This window comes from Falco naumanni, chromosome 9 (assembly GCF_017639655.2).
Source record: "Falco naumanni isolate bFalNau1 chromosome 9, bFalNau1.pat, whole genome shotgun sequence".
Lineage (NCBI taxonomy): Eukaryota > Metazoa > Chordata > Aves > Falconiformes > Falconidae > Falco > Falco naumanni.
The window spans coordinates 46,715,206-46,739,811 of NC_054062.1; the positions used below are offsets into that span (position 1 = coordinate 46,715,206).

General features: G+C 39.8%; 1 protein-coding gene across 6 annotated transcripts in view; it reads right to left on the reverse strand.

The window, feature by feature from the left end:
• Positions 1–24,606, reverse strand: part of KAT6B (lysine acetyltransferase 6B) — a 118,460-nt gene that overhangs the window by 16,586 nt on the left and 77,268 nt on the right. For all 6 annotated transcript variants that reach the window (XM_040606458.1, XM_040606457.1, XM_040606455.1 and 3 more), the window contains exons 9-12: positions 24,008–24,123; positions 21,816–21,957; positions 18,555–18,716; positions 15,920–16,013 (exon numbers count right to left, since the gene is read on the reverse strand). In XM_040606458.1, the coding sequence (XP_040462392.1) occupies positions 15,920–16,013; positions 18,555–18,716; positions 21,816–21,957; positions 24,008–24,123 (514 nt within the window). The remainder of the gene's footprint in view (positions 1–15,919; positions 16,014–18,554; positions 18,717–21,815; positions 21,958–24,007; positions 24,124–24,606) is intronic.

The window sequence follows — 24,606 nt, forward strand, 5'->3', positions numbered from 1 at the left end:
GCCATGGTGATGTGGCGGGGGTGGCAGGTGGCCAGCGCACAGCTGCTGTTCCTGTGCTGCTGTACTGGACAGGCTGGAACTCCAGTGTGAACTCGAGTCAAAGGGACTGTGACCTGTGGATGAGTCCACATAGGAGCAGAACACCCCAAAGCCCCTGTGGCCATGAATAAGCTCATGCCCAAGCAGGTGTATATTGGAGCGTCTGTGGTCATGGGTGTCTGTGCTGCAGCAGGTATGCCTCTGAAGGGATTGTGGCACAAGGACAAGTCTACGCTGCAGCAGGTACACCTCGAAGCATCTCTGGCTGCGCATGAGGCTGTGCTGGAGCGCCTCAAAGTGTATGGCCATGGATAAGCTCGTGACAGATCAGGTACGGCCCTGAAGGGATTGTGGCCAGGGATAAGGCCGCGCTGGAGCTGATTTACCTCTGAAGGGACAGTGGCTGTGGATAAGGCCATGCTGGACCAGGGCTACGGTCATGGCCCATGGATAAGGCCATGTTGGAACAGGGGCACCTCGAAGTGACTGTGGCTGTCACAGCAAAACAAAAAAGCAAACTTAAAACGGTTCCAAACTTGTTCAAGCCTTGCCTGCACAGAAAGCCCATTTTAAAAACAGGTTTCAACTCACAAACAGGAATGACATCGCTTATAACAACTGTCAGGTTGTCAGCTCTCACAGAGTCATGAAACAGCTACTGAGCTGCTACAACATACAGCATGTCATAATAAGGTAAACTGTCACCAGCTTCAGTTCGCCTACGAGACATGTCATCTGTATGTACTGGCATTCAGCAGCTCAGTTGTAAATGGCTTAACTGCCTGTGAATCAAGGAGAGGACAGAAAACAAAGACAGAAGCACTGTTGCCATTCTAAGGGACATGCTTGGTCTCTAGCCATGTACTAAGGCCACTGCAATCAAATTAATTTGCCAAAATTGCCGTCAACGCACAACTAAACTCCGTTTTATCTTTCTGGACCTGTTCAGCTACACTAACAACAGAAACACATCACCAATCCAGTAAATAGGCTTGAAGAAAGCTGCCAGCGTTGCGTACCACATCATCAAGTCCAGGTCAAAATGCACCTATGCAACACAGTACTTAAAATGACAGCCTGCTGACAGCATTTCACTTCCAAACTTCCTGAAGTTTACTTTCAAATAAGTTCACCTACCACAAGCCAATCTAATGCTAACAGCAGAAGTTTCAGAAGACAGCATATGTAGTAGTATCTGTAGACAAAAGTTATACAGATCCAGAACCATCTCGGTGTTTGTTACACGAACTTATACAAAGCCAAATGCTCTATCATCTTCCTCATATCACGATGATACAAATCCATTTATTTCACCCATTGTTGTAGCTGTCCACTCTTCCTTGTCCTTTTTGAAGATGCACGTAACATTTGCCACCTTTCAGTTTGAGGATGCTCCCAAATTGCCATTACTTCTCAAAGATGATAAGGAGAGCTTTCGCAACCATGTCAGCCAGTTCCCTTGTGTGAATCTCACCTGGTCCTATGAGTCTGTGCATGTCCGTTTTACTTAAGTACTCTGTAACTTGATCTTCCTCTACCACGGATGGCATCTCTCTCTGCTCCTTAATTTCTGCCACACCTGAGAACAGGCCCTGTCAGTGAAAGCCAAGGCAAAGAAAGTACTGAGTACCTCAGATCCCTTCCGAGATCCCGACCGCGCCCCCATGCTGTCACTCGATGCCTACTCCATTCAGCAGCAGGGCGATGTTCTGCTTACTCTTCCTATGGCTGTCCACATACTTGTAAGAGCTCTCCTCTTACTCTCCACATCCCTCACTTCCAACTCCAACCAAACTTTGGCTTAATTCCATTCCTGCACATGCGGGCTATACCAGTGCCTTTGGCAGACTTTGTTTTTGCTCAGATCAGGAGGTTCTCCTAGCAGCCTTACTGTCGTGCCCGCTATCTTCATTAACATTAGAACGAGTCTCTTCCACAGTTTTGAGGAAACTGTCTCTGGAGAACAACATGTACCACGCTGTTCTGCCCTTCACAGCAGCCCCTAACAGGACACCACTTACTAGTTCTCTAAACAAGGTAAAATTCTGGGCTTTAGTCTGCTAGTTGCCCTCCTCACTTCCCTCAGGATCTCAAACCCTACTATCTCATACATGCCACAGCCTGGGCTGCCACAGCCTGGGCTGCCACAGCCTGGGCTGCCACAGCCTGGGCTGCCACAGCCTGGGCTGCCACAGCCTGGGCTGCCACAGCCTGGGCTGCCACAGCCTGGGCTGCCACAGCCTGGGCTGCCACTGACTGTTACCTGCCCGACCAACTCCTCTTTAGTTTCAAGAAGCAGATCCAGCAGAGCATTTGCCCTAGCTAGTCATTCCAAAATCTGTGTCAAAATATTGTCCCAAACACTCTGCAGAAATCTGCTGGATTATTGCTTTTATCCTGCTATGCTTCCCCCTTCCAGCACGGTGTTTCCAAGTAGTCCTTGAGAACAAGGGCCTTCCACTAGCTGATGTCATCCACCTGTTTGGAAGGTTCATCCTCTTCCCTTTTTGATCAGGTTATCTATAACAAATGCCCACCACAGTACTCAGGATTGCTGATGTGTCCTCTGATTCCGAGGCATACGGATGTGACAGGCCTATCACCCTTCCCGTAGCAGAGCTCCATGCTTCCAAGTCATTCCCTTGTACAGAGCACAACCTCCACTCCTTGGCTTCCCTGCCCTGTCCTTCCTGAAGAGACTATTATCCATCTACTGCAGCAGCCCAGCCTTCTGAGCTACCCCACTGCATCTCTGTAACCCCAACGAGATGACAGCTCTGTGACAGAGCACAGTCTTCTAATTCCTCCTCTCTCTTCAGGACTTGAGCAACTGGAATAGTGGGATCTCAAATGCAGTGCGAGAGGGCCCCCCTTCCTTGTCCACCTCAATCATACTGTCTCTTGCAAAACCCACTCTCCAAGAAGCTCAAGACCTGGATGGCTGCTTAGTCCCCTAGAAGTTCTGTCCAAGTTAGTTTCTGATGTGCCAGTGCAGCCATTCCAACTGGTGCCTGTGACACATCACCATCATGGTTGTATCAACTCCAAACAGCTCTCTGGACCTTCAGTTCTGGGCCAACTGTTCCATTCAACTGCCAGGTTTGCATGTCTTGGTCACTGGTGCTATCCATGGGTTTGCTAAATCAGAAGCTGGACATAAGTCTATGCCTCACTTCAAGACTTCCTACTTGACAAGCAACTTCACCTGCTGTCTTTCAGCTTCCAAATATAGTTCAGTCACCTTCCGACATAAGGATCCATCTACATGCTCCCTCCCATGCTGTGCTCCAAAATATTCACGCTGAATTAGGAACCAAGTTAGTTGTACACAAACTTATTTCTCCTTAACCACTATCACACCGTTCTAAAAAAATGCAGTTCCATTTCCTACCATTTAGTATGAACAATGCTCAGTACAAGAAGCTAACATAAATATTCTATCATATCTTACAGTTTACTGAGTTTACAGCAAAAGTCACTGCATTTGTTATGTTTTTTCTACTGTTACAAAAAAGTGGGAAAGTATTTTAAACAAGTATGGGTCTCCATTAACTGTTAAGATTGACAATTTTAAGAAGCCTCACCAAGAAGCAAATGTATTCTCTTACTATTTAGGATTCATCTTGGAGAGCACTTCTATGATCTTCTGTCCAGACAAAGGCTGGGGAACATTCAACACTTTTGTGTTTTCTGTATTAACATTGTAGATGTGTTTCTACCCATTTTAAATACTGTTTTCCTATCAGGCAGTACTATATCCAGTATGAATATGCCCACTAAAGTATAAAAACTCGCAGCTGTTTAAATAACATGACAAACTCAGAGGTATTCCAACCAATCACTTGAGCCAGAACAATTACATAATAAACAGGAACATCTGGACCTCAAACGCACGGTGCATCTCAGCACCAGCTCTACAGATTAACTGCACTGCAAATAAGAGCAACAACACATGCCTTTAAGCATTTGGATCCTATCGGTTATTCAGCTCATCACGTTATGCACTTAAGCAATCAGCAATGAAGTCCTCTGCTCTGGTCTTACCTGCCAGTGAAGTCAGATCAAACGCATCACCACCAACCAGAGCTGCTGGAGGACAGCAGAGGGAGAGGAACAGTGTACTGATGTCATGAAAATGGGAGTCAAATAGGAGTAGGTTGCTTAGATCATAACAACAGGTTTTAGTCTACTGATCTTTCCCCAGTTTTAGACCGAAAGAAGCCTTCACAGCAGAAGTCCATTTAGAAACATACACGCTACACCAGTAAAATGAAAAAATAACACTGTGTTAGCATTCTGGACTTCAGTCTCATTTGCAAGGACAATAGCTTTCCCTCATGCATTGTATAGCTTCAGCCTGTCAATCTCAGGTCCACAGTTACACCTGCACAGCACAATCACACATATAAATGTTTACATACACTTCCACACATAGCAAAAGCATCCCAACACCACCGAAGTAACTCTCACACAGGAGACAGAATCAAGTTACTTATGAAAGCTTTCCAGATACTCCTATAAAAGATGCCAATGCACTGCTGAAAACCCTGAGCAGACAAGAGAGCCATAACAAAAATCAGACTACTGCCAGAAGTTGGAAACAGCTTGAGATCTACTCCTCAGAGGCCCCTAGTCATAAAATGGAGCCTTTCTGAAAGTCGTAAGCAGACTGCCCTTATGTAATCAGCACTGTTCAACTCCTATTTATATTTTGTTAATATCTGTGTCAGAAGAAAATGTATTCATGAGAATCTATCCAGAACAAAAGAAGCAACCAGTGAACTATTTGCCCTTGCACGTTTCGAGTCCTTTTCAGTCTCCTTAAAGGCCAGCCCCCACAAGTGAATTACCAGACTCAGACAGATGGAATCAAACACTTCTCCATTAAACTTTGTTTTGCTTGAAACATAACCAAGTAAAATAAGTCCCTTAATATGGAAAGGAAGAACTCCTAAGTTTTCATGCAATGTTCTGTATCAAACCAGAGATCTGAAAGAACAGCAAGTGCTAGTAACTGTTCTTATAATACACCAGTATCTAAAGTGAAGAGATTTCCTCAAACCAACATTTTGAGTTACCCTAAGGGACTTCATTTTGTCTTATAAAACATCAAATACTTCGTTTTGAAATTATATGAACAAGATTTGAAGACACACGTTCAAAAGGGTAGTCAGAAAAATCCATACAGCTGAGTACTCAGACAGGACAGCTCAATGCAGTTCAGTCAGCTCAGCATTCCAAGTTCAGAGGTATGACCACGAGTGGAAGGCAAAAATAGGTAAGGTGAAAGCGTGAGCTTATTAAGACCTAAGACTCCTAAAACGGTAATTCATGTTACCGTTTTTTCCATAACTATTCTGCGTGCCTCTGAACTGTTCTTATCTATGTCAATGGAAGGAAGGTCAAAGATAGAGGACCCTGAACAGGTGTTAGTACCCTCTTTGAAAGCACTTTTCAGGCAGCTTCAAAGGACCCCAATGCCAAGATCCACACAAACACTACAAAAAAAAGACAGACTAGCTGTATACTTGAGATGCTTAGATCAGTGAACAACCTGCTACATTCTCTTTTCTTCTTTGTCTGGTTAAAGAAAAGCTTTCTTCGTGATGAACAGAGTAAGCCAAAGATTCTCTCATTATTGTTACAAGAAATAATGCCAGCTCTCGTTCCTCTCCACATCCTCAAGTAAACTCAACACAGGGGGGCCAAAACCTTTAGTGCCTTTATGGAAGGCTTCACAGAAGAGGTTACGGCTAAACAAATGCCCTTCATGAAGGGAAGGAAAGGTAAAGATGACTACATTACAGTCAGACCAACAAAAGGCACCCTTTGAGTGAATTAATTGGCTAACACTTATTTTACCTGTGCCAGTTGCCAGTAAACCCCTTGAGTGGAGGTTCTGTGTACAAAGTGGACTACTTATAAGCCAAGCGAAAGCATAAGCAAGAGAAAAGAAACTGAAGTACCCTTAAAAGCAAGACGTGCACACACAGAGGGCATCAGTCCTGACTATCAACCGGATGAATAAATTTGTCAGTAGGTTAAGTAGTTCAAAAGTTCATTAACAAGGTTGGTTTGTTCTCCGTTTTATAAGCAATGTTTTAAGTTATGACTTCACTTACATATTTTAATTATTAAACAAAGGATACTGAACAGTAAATTGTTTATACAACTAAGAGTTGAATGAATTTCCTTTACTAACTGCCATTACCTTCTGGTGCTTAATGTTGACAGCACATGAATACCATTGTTAGAAATATATCAAAAATACTCATTAGAAAATACTACCTGTTTGCCTCCTTATAAACCCTATGTTCTCTAACAAGCCTCAACTTCCTCCCGTCAAGACTTCAATTGACAAGAGAGGAAGATGGACCTGCGAGGCTACACCTGACGTAACAAGTAAACTGAATACAGCCAGAACCTTTACAGAGCACTGAGGCCAACCAGCACAGACAGATGGCATCCACACCACCAAGCTCCCTCTCAGCTAGAGTGTTAACCTGGCTGTTAACGTAATTCTCCAAGATTCATGGCTCAGGCAGATTGTTACCACGCTTGGAAAGCGAGAGATGCCCTGGACCAAAACTGCATCAGGGATGCTTTTAACAGTTTTACAGTAGACAACCAGAGCCCAAGTGCTTTTCCTATCGTTGTTTTGTTCATACCTACGAGGGATAGCCCAGTAGTACTAAAGAACACGAACAAAAGGTAAAGTGGGGAGTCAGTACTGAGAAGTCAAAAGCCCCACCTAGGAAATAATTGCAAATACTGTATTTGTTCAGGTAAGTAGTCACAACACACATACTCTGTTGCATCAACTGAAGATGCAAACTGTGTTTGTCTTGAGCGAGCAGCAAAATGTCATTGCAGCTCATATGCTCTATTAAGGCATGCTGTAGAACAAGGAATTAACCAAGTGCTATTTAGAAGAAAGAATCAACAGGATGAAGGAGATTATTAGGGAATCTCACGGTGATACCTGGTGAGCCAGCAGATACAGAAACAGAGTGATGAAAAAGCATGCATTATCTACCAAACACTGAACACAAAAAACCATCTATTACAGCACTCTTTAAAAAGCTAAGGCCATGACATGGTAATCTGCTAAATACCTACTGTTAACTCAAAAGAGCAGGAAAAAAAAATATCTTTACAAGAAGGTAGAAATGCCTGATAAAAATGATGGCACTGGAAAAGACAGACACCTGTTAAGAAAGCCACAAGGTCACTTCATTGAGGTGAGGCATCCCACTGTGCCTCAACAACAGGGTGACAGGCTACAAAATACCCACTTTGGCCACTGACTTGCTGTAACAGAACTACGCTCTGCAGCCAGAAGTAGAAAATCCTGATTGTTAAAGATGCATGACTTAATTAAAATCTGTTTTCAGCCACCAGTCTTCAGCAGATGGCTTCTCCTGTTCACTAATGCCCTGTAAAGACAGCTTTGTCCAACAAACATTTGTTTTCATTGTTACCATCCTTGGCCTTGCCTTTTAGCTATTTTCAATGCTATCTGAAATAAAGATGCTCTTCAGTTAAAACAGTCTTAGCTTCTGTATCTGAAGTGACATGCCTGCTTTCTTTTGCGGTTCTGATAAATGCACAGTGTCTTGCAGCTATATAAAAGTGATGCCAAGAAATCCCAAGAGGCTGATTTTCTTGGAATAATCTTAAGTCAACAAAGCTTGATTCAAAATCCATCTTTATTCCCCCCTCATCTAAATCTCAGCTTGACAGAATGCTCCTTACTACTTATTTAGGAGAGGCCAAACTCATGCCTTCAGGTCAGCAACATAATCAATCATCAAGAAAAGAACATAAAATAAGCAGCAGCATTTAGGCTCCCTCACAAATTCACAGCTCCCACAGACACACGCTTCCAACTCCCTCTTAAAGGAAAAAAAGAGAAAAAAGGCAGGTAATTGAACCCTTCATTTGGACACAATACATCTGTGAAAACACCAACAAAACTGACCAGAAGACTGACACAGTGTTCTGTACTGGGGTACACAGGTCAGTCAGTAGTTAAAAAAAAAAACAAAAAAACAAAACAACCAAACAAAACCCCCCAACCAACCAGAATGATTCAATATGGACCACCACAGGTAATAAACGACACAGGCTTATTTTATAGAGATCCTTAGATTTGTGGTGTTGACTTCATAAGTGCAGTCTGAGAATACATTTTTCCAATAAAGCCTATTAAAAAAAAATCCTATTCCTTTACACCCTCAGCCTCTCATTTTCACCCTGCTTGCCACACCCTCAGCAGTAGCAAAATCATTCTTTCAGGACTCTAATGTGAAAAAGGGAATGCTAAAATGCTTTTGGTTAAGATAAATTTTATCTTAAAAAAACAAATGGTGCCACTTCACCTCCATCTCAATTCTGTTCACAGAGCATAGCATAAATGTAAACATGTTGGGTTTTTTTTAAAGTGTGTTTATTCCTAGATTGTAGTTCTGCTATATTTCAGTATTTGTAACAGCAAACTGTAAAATATCTTAACAACAGGCTTTGGAAGAGAACAGCGTAAGGGCTGTTTACAGAAAGAGTTCACCATTCCACAGACACCCGATTTTTTTGAATGTTATTTCTATTTCATATCCATATTTGATTAAAAGTACTTCTAATTTAAAAGAATTCTCTCTGATTTTCTTCAAGTAGGTTTTCGAAAACATTACTTTCAGACAAAGCATTATTTCCCACGACCAGATTAAGGGATTTAGACTATCAATTCTATATAAACACACACCAAAGCAGTAGATCCAACCACTTAGAGCCTGTTGCAGCTTGGGCCTAGCTCTGAACAGCAGGCAGGTACCAGAAGTGGTTCCCAGTAATTCCATAAGCATACCACAAGCCACAACTTACATGCCATATAAGTGAACACACAGATATACTCCATTACAGCATCCACCCTTACCTTTTCTTTTTTTCCTAGTCCGCTTTGGTTTTCTAACGTTAAATTTATGAATTATTATAAAGAATGCAAGTTCCCTCAGTTCAAGGTTGTGTCTTCTTTCCAGCTGAATACAGATTTTTACATCAGTTCTCCTTGTTACTACAAGGCTACTTTACACAAGCTAAAGCTACGCAGCAAAGAAATTGTGTGAACTCATCATAATGAAGAGGAAACCGATACAATTTGCTACCTCTTCCAAGGCTCTTCCTTTCCTGATATACTTCCCCAGAGCCACTGTGAAAACTTCAGGTGGCATTTTTTTCTCTATTCCACCACTTAATTCCATCACATTGCTCCTATTTTTTTTTTTTAAAGTTACTTGTCTTCAAAACAGGGATGACATTTTCTCAAATGCTAGTATCATCTATCAGCCATAAGTTACTTAATGACAGGCCATGTGTTACTCATCACTAGTTTCAAGTTTTGTTCAGCCTGGTTTTGGGGGATAACTGCACAAACATGGTGGTTCACCAGAAGCCACTGCTTTACAGGTTTCCACAGAGGAGTAACCTAATTTGCTGTTAAACCAGAAAGCTAGAAACACTGCAGCAGGAAAAGAGGTAAAAGTTATGAAATCAATCTTCTGGCACAGCAATGTTTCCAAGCATCCTAATAGACCAAAGCACCACAAAGCCAGTGTGGAAGACTGAACTGGAAGAGCAACTTGCTGTCCAAACTGCTACTTGCCATGGAAAGCTGAACCCTGACTCCTTCCGAAGACAATGCAAAAATCCAACACACAGTAACGGATATGAGTGAGAAAACTAGGCACAAAATTGTGTAAAGGAGATGCTTTTTTTTCAATTAAAGAAAAAAAACACAAAACAAAACAACAGTTTCTGTCTCTATCAGAAGATAGCGCTTTTAAAGTATTGGAGCCACAAACTGGTTTAAAGTAACTAGGTGATCCTAGAAGAGAAAATGCTTTTCGAATTGAGCATATTTAGAAATCAGCGGTTTTATTTTTGAACTGTATTCATGTTTTTCTTCAACCTTCGCAGAAGCCAAACCTCCTCCCTTTCACAGAAAAACTGATTTTACAGGCTAGACCAGGTCTTTACCAAATCTGTAGGGAAAACAAAGTTGCACTACGGACCAGAAGAAAATCTCGTACTCAAGAGTCTCCTTAAACTTTGTCTGAAGACTATCCTAGGTTTCCTGCAATGCAGTATTCTCAGCTTGTTTCAAAACTCTCTCAAAACTACTGGTACTAGGAAATAAATTAAGTGCCCTCATTCCCATCAGCACAGGTTTGTGTCACCTGCCAATGCTTGTGGGTCAGCTTTTATGCCCCAAGTAATCGTGTGGACTTAAATCCACAAGATTACCACTTCTGCATGACTGAGCCCTAAGCAATGAAGATCTTCCACATTTCCACAGAGATCTTCTGAAACAAGTACAAACTGGAAGAATTCAAGAAGGCACTTTACAAATGTATCCCTCCTTTTTTGCCTATTCACTACCCCATCACCATCCCTTATTCTCAATGGAAGCCGCATACAAGATCGGGACATGATCTGGGTTGTAACTAACACCTTTGAGGACATCTGTCCTTACCCCCCACCCACTTCCAGCCCAGAACTGACTCAGCTTTTGCACATAAAAGCCCTTAAACGATTGCAGATGGGCAAGCGATTGTAGGAATTTGCAGGGGATAAGACTGGACTGGAACAACCAAGTTCAAAGAAACAAGCTGTAGTTCCAGATCTTCAATCAAGCTTTTCAAAGCTGTAAGTGGCAAATGAATACTCCACCCCACCAAATTTTGTTCACAAGCCTTTGCTGAGCCATCTCCTACTGAGAAGCAATGTAGGCTAATTAATGTTGCCACTAACCTAACTGACTTTGAGCTAGAAAGTGGGTATCTCTCTCTGTTACTTATTTATAAATATTTGGTAATGGTGCTGACCCCCTTTATCAATTGCTCTGATGCTTACTCATGAAAAGTATTTAGGAGGAAAGACATAACTCTTCATTAACAGTTTATTTTCCCTTTACTTGTACATCCAACATTTTACTCCTCTTATCCCTTGGAAACTTGCCTTCCCTGGGGTTATACATCAGCTGTTGCACAAGTGCTGCCACTGCTGGTACTCTGCTGCTTCTGCAAATCAGGACTTGCAGATTTACTCACCCATTTGAACAGAGCAAGAAAAAAATACTTGACCAAGGAATAGGTATTAGATTTGGGGAAACGAGCAAACAAGGACATTCAACAAAGCCATTTTTCCTACAGCAGAACACAACTTCTCAAGTAAGACAAATTCTGTTTGTTTCTTCCACTCACAGACTTGAATTGACCTTCCCCATCATGGTCTCCTAACTAAAACAGTAAAAACTAAAATAAAATAAATAAATAAATAAAAAGGCTGAGCTACACATCCTGAAAGGAATCGGGGGTTAGTTCAAGCTAATGGGGCTGCACCGACTTTTGCAAAGACACAGACAAGTGAAACAAAAAAAAAAAAACCCAGACAATTAGGATCCAAGCATCATTAAAACGCATTTCCTCTCTCAAGCTAGAATAATCACGTCACAATGACAGATAAACCAAATGAAAAGAAGGAATTCTGAAGGGCAGGAAGAAAGTGCTACAATCAATTGGACCAGGAAAACCCTCAAGATAGATAACAAAAGGCTATCAAGGGCTTTGCTTCTCTGCATTGAGCCCAGTTGTCACTGTGATGCAAACGAACCATCAACATACTAGCCAGCAGTTTGAAAGGTTTATCCTAATATTGTCACACGCAGTTTTTTTCCTCCAGCTGCTGCTAGGCCTCCAGCATGGCGTTTGCAATCCAGTAAGCAGAAGTATGGGACTGGGCTGAGATGAGCTTTGTGAGGAAGTGAGAATTCCAAGATGGCTTTACACTTACAAATATGAAATACTGCATTATTCCATTCCAGTAATACTGAACTCTCTATTAAATATGCCAAAGAAAGAAATACTAATATGTTCTGGCACGGCAGCCTAATGACTAGAAATAAAGCATATGAAGTTTTTAAGCTTTGTGAAAGCTCAAATCAAGAAAGTAAAGAAAAACTTATCTCTGATTTATTTCTGGATCAAAATAAGCTGGAGTCTACTTGCCCAAATCTTAATTTACAGCAAATACAAAAAACTGATGCACAAGTCAATTATTCTCCCTCAGGTACAACCCTGCAATCACAATCCAGTCAACCTCACATAATGCAAGAAGAACAAGGAAATGCAAACCAAACAAAGAGCCCCAACCCAAGAAGTCTGGCAAGAATTACCAGTCCTGTAAAAGACAGGAAAGTAAAAATATAACAAGGAAATTAAGACCCTTATTCATTTGCAGGAACTGCTTTTGTATATTCAGGTACACTCCAAGTAAAAATTAGGTTCTCTATATGAAAAATCAGATTGTAATAAAATAATATTTAATAAAGCATACTCAGTGTAAACAAAATGAAGACTTCATATAAACTACTTTGTCTTCAGTATGACATGCTTCTAGAAAATAAAACAGGTTAAACTGATTTGATCTTGAAACAAATTAAGTGAAATGAAGGACTATCAAGTCTGCAATTTTACATATCAACAGTTTCACCATCTGATAAATATTTACAAGTAAACGTCTTCTCATTTCTTAACAGCTCAACAAGTTTCTATCAAACTCTAACTTCTCTACAAAAAAAAAATATCTTTCAAGGCTTTAATAAACAGAATAGATACAGACACAAGTATTGTTTTTAAAAACAACATTTCTATTTAAATGACCAATGACATACAGAAAACTACATATAAAAAATTTGCTGAAGATGATCAGACTAAGAACTCGGGCATTTTTCAGCATGCTTTCCTCTCACAAAAGTTAAAGTACGCTTCCTAAATATCTTTTTTCCACATGTGAAATTAGAGATTCCTGTAGAGACAGACCTTACACAAAGCTTTATGTTGGCGTCTACAGAATAAGTATTAACAGCATTATCAGTTTCTATCTGAAATATAGAGAAGTTTAAATGCAGTTTGCAAAGAGTTAAATTGAAAAAAAATTCAATGGTCAGAAAACATACCTATTTTTCTTTTAGCAGAATAATTTATTTTCTCTTGCAAGTTATAGGGATGACCACATAGACTCATCTGTACAGGTTAAGTTGGTTCAATACAAAAGAATGCATCACAATATGAACAAACAAATGCATTTCACTTACCGAAAAAGCAGCATATTCTGTACCACAAACTACATTTTCATGAGACTGCTGACAAAGCAGAAGTTGTGTAGTGGCTTAAGGCTACGTTCTTTCCAGCCTTTCTAACTGTCAAATGTCTAGATACATACGAAGTAACGTGAGCAGTCCGCTGCTTGCACACAGTTCTTGAGACCTTCCCTTTTGTGGTTTTTAACTATCATTTTCTGAAAATTACTTGCTCAGAAACATTTTTATTATTTCAGTCTAAACACTGTTCTAGTTACAGTTATAAAAAAGGCAAGTACCAGCGACCACTTCACAGAATTTAAGATAGAGCAGTTCAGATGTGTTACCTGCATAACAAAGACTTAACATTCAGAGCATGAAATTTATCATCCAATAACTTAATGAGAACATGACAGTCTAGATAGTTTAAAATATTTTTTGCCAGTAACACTATGACAAACTTGCTCTGTTCAAGTTTAGAATAGTAACTGGGGTTTTGTTATATCCTATCTTCCCAGGCCAGTTATCAGGAGACCGCAAGTGAACAAAAAGGGTGAAGTACAAGAAGATGGTACTCTCTCAACTGCAAACCAGGAGGCAGAAATGCAAATTAAATTTGAAGGGGGGGAAAAAAGTAGATAACTGATTTTGAAGGGGTTTTTTTTGTGCAAAGACAGATTTTGTGCTCACTAATCCAGATCAGGCTGTGGCTGCCTCATTTAATGGCATTCAGCCTCCATCCTGCAAAAGGATATAAATATAAGCCACGAAAAGAAGCCTTGCAAGTTTTACCTTCTTTCCTACACCTAGACAAAACCAGCCACAAGCAGTTCTCTCTCACTACCTTTCATTTAGTTTGCACTTCCTTCTCGCTACAGAGCCAGAATTTCTCAGTCATCTCTTGGTTCTTTATTCTGCTGGAAACTGAGACAGTCTCATACCAGTTAGTTAAGAGAACCTCTGTCCAGAAAACAAAGGGGAAGGTACGGAAGGGCTGACTGCACTCACAAAGTGGGCAGTCTGTTAGCTACAGTGGAACTAAAGCTGGTCTCCGGACCATGCCCAGCACGCATACAGCTGTGGCTGCATCTGCAAAGAGGAAAGACGAAGAGTAGCACCAGACAAGCTTCAAGCTAAGGATACCATTAGATCATGTTGCAAGTTATTGCAGAAATGCTAATGATTTGAACAATCCAATGTGCTTCTTTTCCCAGAACAGTAAGTAAGCGGGACAGAACACCCTACTGATTTTTTCCAGATTAAGTACCACATGGCACAGTGACAGAGCACAGTTCCAGAGACACAGCATACTCATATGCAGACCTTCTGTGGAATCCACAGGTTTCACAGCCACATCGTCAGTTCTGAAGACACAACTATCACAAACTCAACCAGAATAACGTTTGTTGAGAGTGCTTTTTTTGAAAGACATCGCAGAGTAACAAACAAAAAGCCTAGAAGTACTTACCAGCTGTGCTCAGTAAAAGCTCCCCATCTCTTTTTGCAAGAAGAGATCCTAATCCTAAAACAGGTCCAATTTCAACCTAAGCAAGCTTAAAGTTCACTCCACAGTTCCAGAATATGCAGTACTTCTCACTGCCTTTCCTATAAGCTTGCAGAAGGCACACAATGGAACAGCTGTTGCGTTCTGCTCCAGTGACGGCTACATTTCAATGGTGGATTAAGTGGTCCGCAACCATCATTACCTAACTCACAGGAGTGTAGCAAGGCCTGTTTATGAAGCCAAGCAATGATGAGACATACTAAGCATCCTTACGAACTCTAGCATAGCCATGGTGGGTAGAACACACTACAAGACACAGAATTTGTGAACTCCACAGTTACTAATTACTGTCTTTGTCCTGCCATTATACTACAATGCATTATTATTTGCATTTTAATGTTCTTGCATACACCTTCAGGGCAGAAATCCTACTGTCTTAACTATCTCTATTGTCATGTGATTCTACAGCACTTTAAAAAAACCCATAGGTAATAGTGAAGCCTAACCACATAAAACGCAAACTAATTCCTTATCTCCCCTCTAAATTACAGTAGAAAGCTGGATTCAGTAGTACTGAGGACACTGTCCTGAGAGTTCCTTTAGACATTTTTGTCTGGAGTTTCATTGCAGCTTAAAGATTTGGGGAATAACAAATCTATATTTAAACTAGTGTGCCTGAACTTTCTAACAGGTCAGACAACTCAGCAAAATAAAGCAGCAAGTACATATGCAGCCATGAGCACCTACGCTTTTTTCTGGTAACAATTTCCACAAAGAAAGTGATGAACTTCAAGACAAAAACCACGATACATTCCTTCTATGTGGCAATTCTTCAGCTAAAACAGTTTTTTAGCTAAAAGAAGATATAAGTTAGAATATTAGAGTGTAGAGAATGCCTTGGACTAACACCTTCTTAGCTATAATCACAAATAATTGCCTCTTCTTATACTAATGAGCAAAGCAAAGTGGAAAGTAATTTAGACAATTCATTCAGGATAATAGCTTTGTGAGCTGGTATTACTGCTGAGAGATTCATTCTCAATTTCCTCGAGTACAATAACAGAGCAGCAGTAAGTTTCTCACTTCAGGGAGCTTTTCTATCCTACATAAATATAAACAGAAATTCCATTATCTATTGATAAAAACGACAAAGCAAGTTAAATAAAGTTTCATATGCTACAATTTCTTGTAACAGCCATCAGCTCCTTGGATCACAAGTGTAAATAAAACACTTCACTTACTGAAATCAATGAGAAACCTTCCAAATCCTTGCCTTTGGTACTGGGGCATGATCATTATGCAGGAGACATTGTACTTCTGCTGGCAAAGCTTTTCCTGTGGGAAGGAGAAACAGATCAAGTACGTCAAAGCACTGCTGAAGTGGGCAACTGCCTGCACCTGCCACTGTCCTTGTAAAATATCCCAATAAGGTGAACAGATGCATGGGGTCAATACCAAAGTCAAATAATTCCATGTTCATATTTAATTATAAGGAGGAATTATCAAACATAACAGTCAAGATTTTTTTAAATTAGTGAACTACTCAGCATCTTATTGTCCAAACAGCATAATGAAGTTCAAGTGCTGCAAAGGAGGACAGGAAGAAGAGGGAAATATTTTCATGCGTCACTGACAATTCTGTCAAGGATATGAAAGTGGAAAATAATATCCATACACACAGTGAAGTTGTATTTTCTGCAACTGCTACACTAAGCGCCTGCCAGTTCCCATCTTTGTCTTCTCTGTCAATGAATCTGGAGTCAGGCTGGAAGGGAGGAACCCCATACCCATAGAACTAAGGAGTTACTACTTGAAGCATACTTTTTCAAAGCTGAAGGCTTCTCACCTGGATCAAATCAAGGCAGAACACTCAGAAGCCAGAGCTCTTTCAGATAGAATGCAGTCATATAACATACAGGCAATGAAGGCAAATATTACACTGATTGTTTAAGACAACAGAAGGGAAAAACTAAATTAGGAAGCTGTTCTAACAATGTAAGGTTATAGGTTTCTTTCAGATTTATTGATGAAAGGAAGAGCCTTCGAGTCTTGTTACCTTTAAAAGATGACACACACAGAAAAACAACCCCAAAATCAGCACAAGATAGTTTTGAGCAAGACCAAATAAATAAACCAAAAATATCCAGGTCAGCACAACTGACAAGAAGTTGTGGCAAGCACGTATATAGTTTAAGACACCTCCTATCACTTCAGCCTCCACACATAAGATGACACTGACAGCATCACATGCCAGCATGTTAGTTTCCAAACATTTCTCCAGCTCTGAGAGAGAGCAGATACCAAAGCTGTTATCTCCCAAGGTCTCTTAGTTTCCACAGCACGGTGAAGTATTTTCTCTGTACAGGCTTCCCAAACTCTCAAGACTGCTGCTAACAAGAAGTTCACATCCTGGCGACGTATTTGTAATCAAGGAAGAAAAGCCAGAGCATTTCTGCCAGCAAGAGCATACACCTTCAAAAAAACAACAACAAAACAACCAAACCAGGAAGGGGACAGGACAACACCTGCAACTGAGTAAATAATTTGAGATGGAGCTGAGGTTTTTTCTCCCAAAGTTTAGATAGCTAAAACATTTATGATCATCAAGTCTGACAAACAGACTGGCCAAAAGCAACAGGGGCGAAGCGGGGGAAGCAAATGCATCCTTGCTGAAAGAAGGAACAAACAGAAAGAGACACACACCTTAACATGTGCAGTATCTTAAATACATCTAGAAAACACTTGCTTATATAAGAATGGGCACATTTGTATGCCACAAAAGCTTCTGACTGACATAAAAGACAAAGCAAATTGTACCTACACATGTCACTGTTACTTTAATCCCAGGAAGGCCCACATGTTAGAAGGAATTGGTCACACCCCCAAGAGATGACTGTGTAATATGCAGGTACTCTGACAAGATTTTTAGACTTCAAGATAGTATCTTCATACGAATCACTTCTTAAAGAAAGAAGTTCATATAGGTGATAGGAGGTGGTGATACTAGGGGCAAGTAGTACTGAATTTCTGACTAATTGTATCAATTCATCACATTTCTTAGGGACAATATTTGGAATCTTTTCCTGTTGCAGGCACATCTAATACTCAAACATTATTTTTGGTCATCTTTGTCCACATCCGTATTATTTTTGTCTATAGCAGCCACCTATTGCTTCAAAAATCACAGCCAAACCCGAACCAATAAACATCCACCAAAAAACATAAAGGCAGCATCCACTATAAAGTTAGGCAATGCATTCTTACATGCTCTGCAATGAGTAACCAATTAGATCAGATCGTACACAAGAAATGAACACAGCTGGCCTTTAATGTCTAAATAGCCAGCCTGAACTGCTAGCAGTAAACCAATGAAAACACATCACCACTTCAAGTAGCTAGCACTTTTAGAAGTTAGACTTGCTATATATACTATTGCAAAAATTATGGGGGGGGGGGGGGGGGGAAGATTTAACGTTCAACTGAAACCACAAGACATTTACCTTTTTCCCAATTCTCCCCATCCCGCTGGCAGGGGGAGTGAGCAAGCAGCTGGAGAAGTTTAGTTGCTAGCTGGGGTTAAACCACAACACAAACAAACCAACCAAATACTAAACCAAAAAAACCCAAACCAACAAAACTAAACCCCAGTGCTTGTTGCTGCAAGTGCATGAAATTTCTCAATTTGCCTCAGTCTTTGAGACAAGAAAGTATGAGTGTATCTGATCTGAGACAATGCACACTGTATTTGAGATTTACAGAGATGATTTCAAGCTCCAGAACTGTTTTTCTTTGCTGTTGGCACAGGTATTAAGGACAGCGGGAAGTTACAAATGATTTAAAAAAACCCAACAAAAACAAACACTTTTTTTTTTTTACCTTAGAGAAATATCCAACTAAATGGCAGCCTTTCTCATCATTTTTTGTAAGGACATAGAAGAGGAATGGTTCAACATCGTAATACAATGTTTTGTGGTCCAGAAAGAGCTTAGCTAACAAACACAGATTCTGACAATAAATTTTGCTCACATTTCCATCAACCTAGAAAGCAAGACAGATGCAGTTACTTCCAATGTCTCAAACATGTTAGGACAAAACAACTTATTGAATCAATGTTATCATAGAAGGAAAACATCATCAATATGGTGTTACATTAAAAAAACAAACCCAAAACCAAACAACACATTAGGGTTCGGAAGAGAAATGCCCTAGCTTGTTAAATAAAAGTTCTCCAGTTTTAGTACCGACTACTGTGCATTTTTATGTACCCTCTGAGTATCCAGTTTTACCAAACAAAGTAACTTCACCTTTTAATTTTCAAGTTACACTTACCTCTTTCACTTCATTCCAGGAATGAAAATGAATATGACGCAGACAACAATAATGTACTAGTTAAAACTACAATAAACTGTAGTTTGCTAGAAGGCAGTGGTGTACAACAATCAAAAAAAAACGAACAAAAAAATCAAGTGTGCTATGCTGAATCCTTAAGGTGTAAGGCCAATGAATGAGCTGCCAATTACCTATCAATCACAGCAATGTTTTAGATAAATCAGACAAGATAAAATGTCTATGCCAGACTAAACGCTATCGAGTAAGAGAAGTGAATTTTCAGGCTAAGTACTACAATTAGTCTAGGTATGTTATATGAGTGTAAAGAGTCAAGCTGTGACTCAGACAGCTACAGAAAAGCCAGACAGATGCAGATTTCCTAGATCAATTAGTTACTCCATGAAAGGGAAGGCTCAGTCAAAGGCAACAGCGTTTTTAAATAATCTTCTTAATGGAAAGGTTTGCTTGTGCTGACGTTCTTTGATAAAGTCACTAGCTGTATTTCATTCACACAGCCAGCCATATGGTACGCACGCTGTGCAGAGAAAGAAGCCATATTCTGTTCTAATTTGGTTTTAGTAAAAATCCTACTTACAAATCTGAGTAAAACCCAACCTTTGGGATATACTTAAGAGATTTCAAGGTGACTTCTGTAATATAGTTGAATTATCTGGATTAAAGAAAAAAACATTTAATGGACAGCTACTGCTTCTAAAGGTATCAGAATAAACTTGCATACAGCACTTGAGATCCCATCAAATACATTAAACTGTCATAAAACTCACTCCACAGTCCAGATGCTTTTTATTCCTTGTCACACCTATTAGTAAGCATGGAAATTAAATGCTAATATTAACCAAGCAGAAATCATCACTAAGTAAGCCATAACCCCCAAATTATGTAAGCTTTTTCAGTAAGAATGCTTGTACAGAAATGTAAAAAACTTAAAGGCCAGGCAAACACAGCTTGTTCATCAGTTTTAAATATGACAAGAGGAGAAAAAAGGAAAACAAGAAAAAAAATAAAGAGGGTCTGCAAGTTCAAAAGCAAGTATATGTCAAAAGCTCCTTGACTACAGCATAGTAGTAAACTATGTCGAAGTCTTCTCTCAAGTCTGTCAAAAGTCATGCTCTGGGCAGAGGTACATACATCTTAAATGCCAAACTCATTTCTATTTCTCTCAAAACAGAAAGCATGAAGGAAACCACAACCCCTTCATTCTGCCTAACAGAAAATGGGTGCACAAAATTCCTGAAATTATCTATCAGGAAGGATATCAACTGATGAGTAAGTTTCTCAGTTACCAGAGCAACAACTGACATTAACATTTGAAATAATAAATAATAAAAAAAAAAAAAACCCACACCACTTTATTTCAGAAGTTTTAACCTAAGTGCTTACTGGAGCACCGAAAACAGAGAAAGAGAATAAGAGCAGCAGAGAAAGAGTCAGGACATTGCCTTCACATGTACCTTGTCTTCCATGTGTTTTTTGTCAATCCCCCACCTCCTCACTCCCTTTCCCAGAGCTTTACTCAAAAAAAAAATAAAATTAAGTTTTTATTCACTTGTTGGCAGTAGCTAATGAAAATAAACTAGAAAGCAGGATTTGCCTATTGAATGCTGCATAGTTCTTAACACCCGCTAGTAGAGAAAATGTAAGACATTTTGGACCGACCAGGACGATTTGTTTTCTTGAATAGGAAGAGAGTTAAGTCTGTTTACATCTTAAGCTTTTTGCTGGCAGATCTATGATCTTCATAAAAACTGCCCAAGTCAGGAAGGAAGCAATCTTGACGCAGATAGCTATTTTTTAATAGCACAAAACCAAAAACATGGGAACCAAATATTAAGATCTTGTTCCAATTTAAGGACTTCAAGACTGCATCTACCGTCGTTTGAACAGATAATGGCAATGGCCAAGCACAATAGACGCTTATACAATATGAAAACACATGTTCAGGTAGAAGCTATACCTGCAATTAAGAAGTTAACAATATACACATCTGAATTTTGCTGTTGAGTAACAGCCTCAAAAGAAATCCTGCAGTCTCTTCTGTTAATGCAGTTGGTAACAACTTGTGAGAAACAGGAACGTGGAGGGTAATGTATAGCTTTAGTCACTACAGCAATGCTATCTGAAACAGAATTCTATTATCCAGGATGCCTTTAAAACATCAAACTTTAAAAGAAGTTGTCTCCCAAGAGAATAGTTTTGATTATAAAAGACGACGTATCCACAAGCTCAACTCCAGGCTTTATAAATGAGAAGCAATGCATTCTGGCCGAAGTTGGGACTCAACCTCTGCCACTGAGCCAGGATGTTTCAGGGAAAGTTTTTCAAGCATCCAAAAGCAAGGTAAAAGCACTTGGTAGCTAAATTTGTATTTTTAGAACAATACAGAATAAACTGCTTTGCTTGGTTTTCTACATTGGAAGCATCTACGTATCAATTAGTATTGTCCCTACACCCAAGACACTCAAATGTAAATGGGTGCAAGACATACTTTTCCTGAGAAGGGAAAGGCAATCCAGTCAAAGGGCTTCCGCTGCAATCCTCATTTAAGATACATGTTATGCAAGTATCTTAAGAGGCTGGCTAATGCATGAAGTACAAGTAAAGAAAGTAAGAATCGTGAGACAATGTGGCAGGGTGGAACAGGACAGGGAAGATGGACTTGGTTTTGCAGTATAAGAACAATCTCCAAGGAAGTATTTAAGTATGTTAAAGTTTTCAATAGTTCTACAACTTGTCTGTAATATCTGCAAACTGGTTACTTTCAGAAATTCAGATTTTTGATATACCTACCTCAAATACTGAAAGGTCATTTCTTCTGTAGATTTCATTGGCTGGGGGATGAAACCAGCCACATTTCTCTGAGTGCCTTAACAAAATGTTTTTACTTTTCATGTATTTAAGACAGAATTCACACAGGTAAAGCTTTGGTAATCTGTATGAAAATTAGAAAGATATTTTATACTAAAAATTTGTTAAATTCCATAAACGAAACAGTTGCCACAAAGTGAAAGGCCCTCCCCATTTAAACATAAGGTACCATAAGTAAATGCTGCTTTAGTTTAAACAAATAAGTATCACATTGGAGTGCATGACTAAACATAACACACGTCAGCCATTAGAAAAGGAAGGCACGATCAGAATTAATCAATCACAGTGAACCTAATTCAACAGACTCGGACTGTGGTCAGCTGTTTGTGGTCCAGCCTCCAGCAGACCCCAGTTACTTCCTGCTTCCCACATTCCCCCTAAGCTTTTGCTGTGGTTTCCAGTACGCTGGAGTCATACCTCAAATTTTACCTTTCTTCTTCCAGTGAAAAGAGGCACACAGTAGCATACAGGGAATCTCCTTCCCTTTAGTTTTCCTTACTTTGTATGTGGGGAAGGTTAGGAGACAAATTTTCTTTCCACTGTCTTCTGTGTATGTGGGTGGGACAGCAAACTGCAGAAGGATCGTACCCTGTCACCTCCACCTCAACGATCACTTCACTTGACCACAGAAGCCCATCCTAACAGTTTCTGTTTAGGCCAATCATCCCCCTTCCACACATCTCCACAACAAAGATGGCTGTACTCATCTGGGGAGGATTCAGTTCAGACTACATACAAGTAACCCACATGCCCTGTGCAAGACAATGCTGACAGGTGTTCCATGTACCAGAAACCACTCTTTTCCAGTTAATTTTATGGCTATTTACCTTCATTTCTAAACTACTGAAGCAGTGGAAGACTGCTGCAGAAAGCAGTCAACCAAGTTTTACAGCAGAGGAGAATATTTATCTGCTCTGAAGCTACTGGCACATCCTGGGATCATGCTGGGATCACAGTCCTGGTTTACACTACTCCAGAATTTTAAGGAAGTTTATCAACAGCACAAAAAGTAGCTTGTTCCAAGATGTAATCCCACTACACTCAGAGCCAAGAACCACACTGCCTCATACAGATGCCATCCTGCTGTTGCCTCATACTAATAATTATCCATCACTACGCCTTTATCTGGCATTAATTTACTTGATGGAAAAGGAAACTTTTTAAAAATATGATATAAATTGAGGGAATGAAAAAGAAACTGAAATAAAATATTAACACTTTAAAAGCAGTGGTACTAAGAGGAAACAGAAATGCTCTATACACTTTCGTTATCCCTTGATTTTTATACTACCAATTCACAACATATCCCTTATTCGCACTGCATAAAGATGACTGTATCTAGGAATGAGAGGGATAGAGAGAAAATGCAGTTTACAATAACGCTGCGCAAAGGTATTTTGGAACAGACCACATAATTTGGTTGCTTCTTACTATAGTAGTAGAGCTTGATAAACATACAGTTCTCGAAAATCTCCACATGGGCCAAGGATCCAATGAATGTGTAAAACATGTATTTTCAGTAAACGCAAAGATCAGCAGAGATCTGCTGAGCACACACACTAGTTTCATGCTCTCTGCCTGACTCTGAGGTGCACCCCAGCAAAGGCAGCCAGAAACAAGATGCTGTTGCCACATCTTGCTCACTTTGACTTTATTTATCTAGCATGTTCAAACTTCTCCCTGTTCCCTAGAAAAAGGAGGTTAACAAATTCTGGATGACAAACAAGATTAATTCTCTGAATGGCCAGAAGTTCGACATACCTGGTTGCAAAGGTTTAAAAAAAAACAAACAAAACCCCTAACAAAAGAAAAAACCAAACAAACACAAAAACCAAAACCCCCCAAATAAACAAGAAGAAACGAAACCATGCCAATACACACTGCAAGATTACGTTCATGCAGGACTAGGAAAAAATCAGTCTTTTTAATGCACCTTTGATTAGAATTAGGGAGAAGAAAAGAAAAAAGACACACAAATCCTTGTTCTTACTTATAATTACAAAAGCATATTTACTTTTAAAAGTTTAAGTTATAAACAGTTACATGAATACGAAAATAAATTATCACATTAGAAAAAAATCCCACAATGTACTGCAATCTTGACAACTCACTACCTTGCATATTCCTGTGGGTAAGGTGAAGAATACCAGGTCTGGATCTCGTATTTTCCAAACTCAATCACTGATGGGTATCGCCCACTTGTTTCACCAGTGTTTTTACACCCGATTTTCTGTCAGGTGCAATAAAAACAAAATACTAGTTATAGAAAAAGTAAAAGGAAAGTTAGCTTTACATCATCAATTTCACCCGGTGAAGGTGTGAGAAACATGAAGTATTCAAAGCAGTTGCTTAAGTTTTCCAACCTGGACAGACGACAGTGTCTGTGAACAGTCAAACAGTTAAAATTTCTTTCAAGATACCAAGCAACTGAACATGAAGTTGAGTGAGCAATGCTTAAAAGTAAGTGCATGCATATAGGTGGTGCACGGCCCAGCCATGTAAGAGGCATAACCGCCTCAGTTCTTTTCTTCCCACGTCTCCTTTACAGTTCTGGTTCAAACTCAAAGCTGTCCTTTTGTCAAGACCATGAGAGAGAATCCATCAGCAGAACCCTTCCAGAGTCCTTGGAATTTATCTCTTAACAGTCAACAGTACACTAACACACATTGATCTCTGCTATCATACTGAAGTGGAGCTGATAAGAGAAGGACTA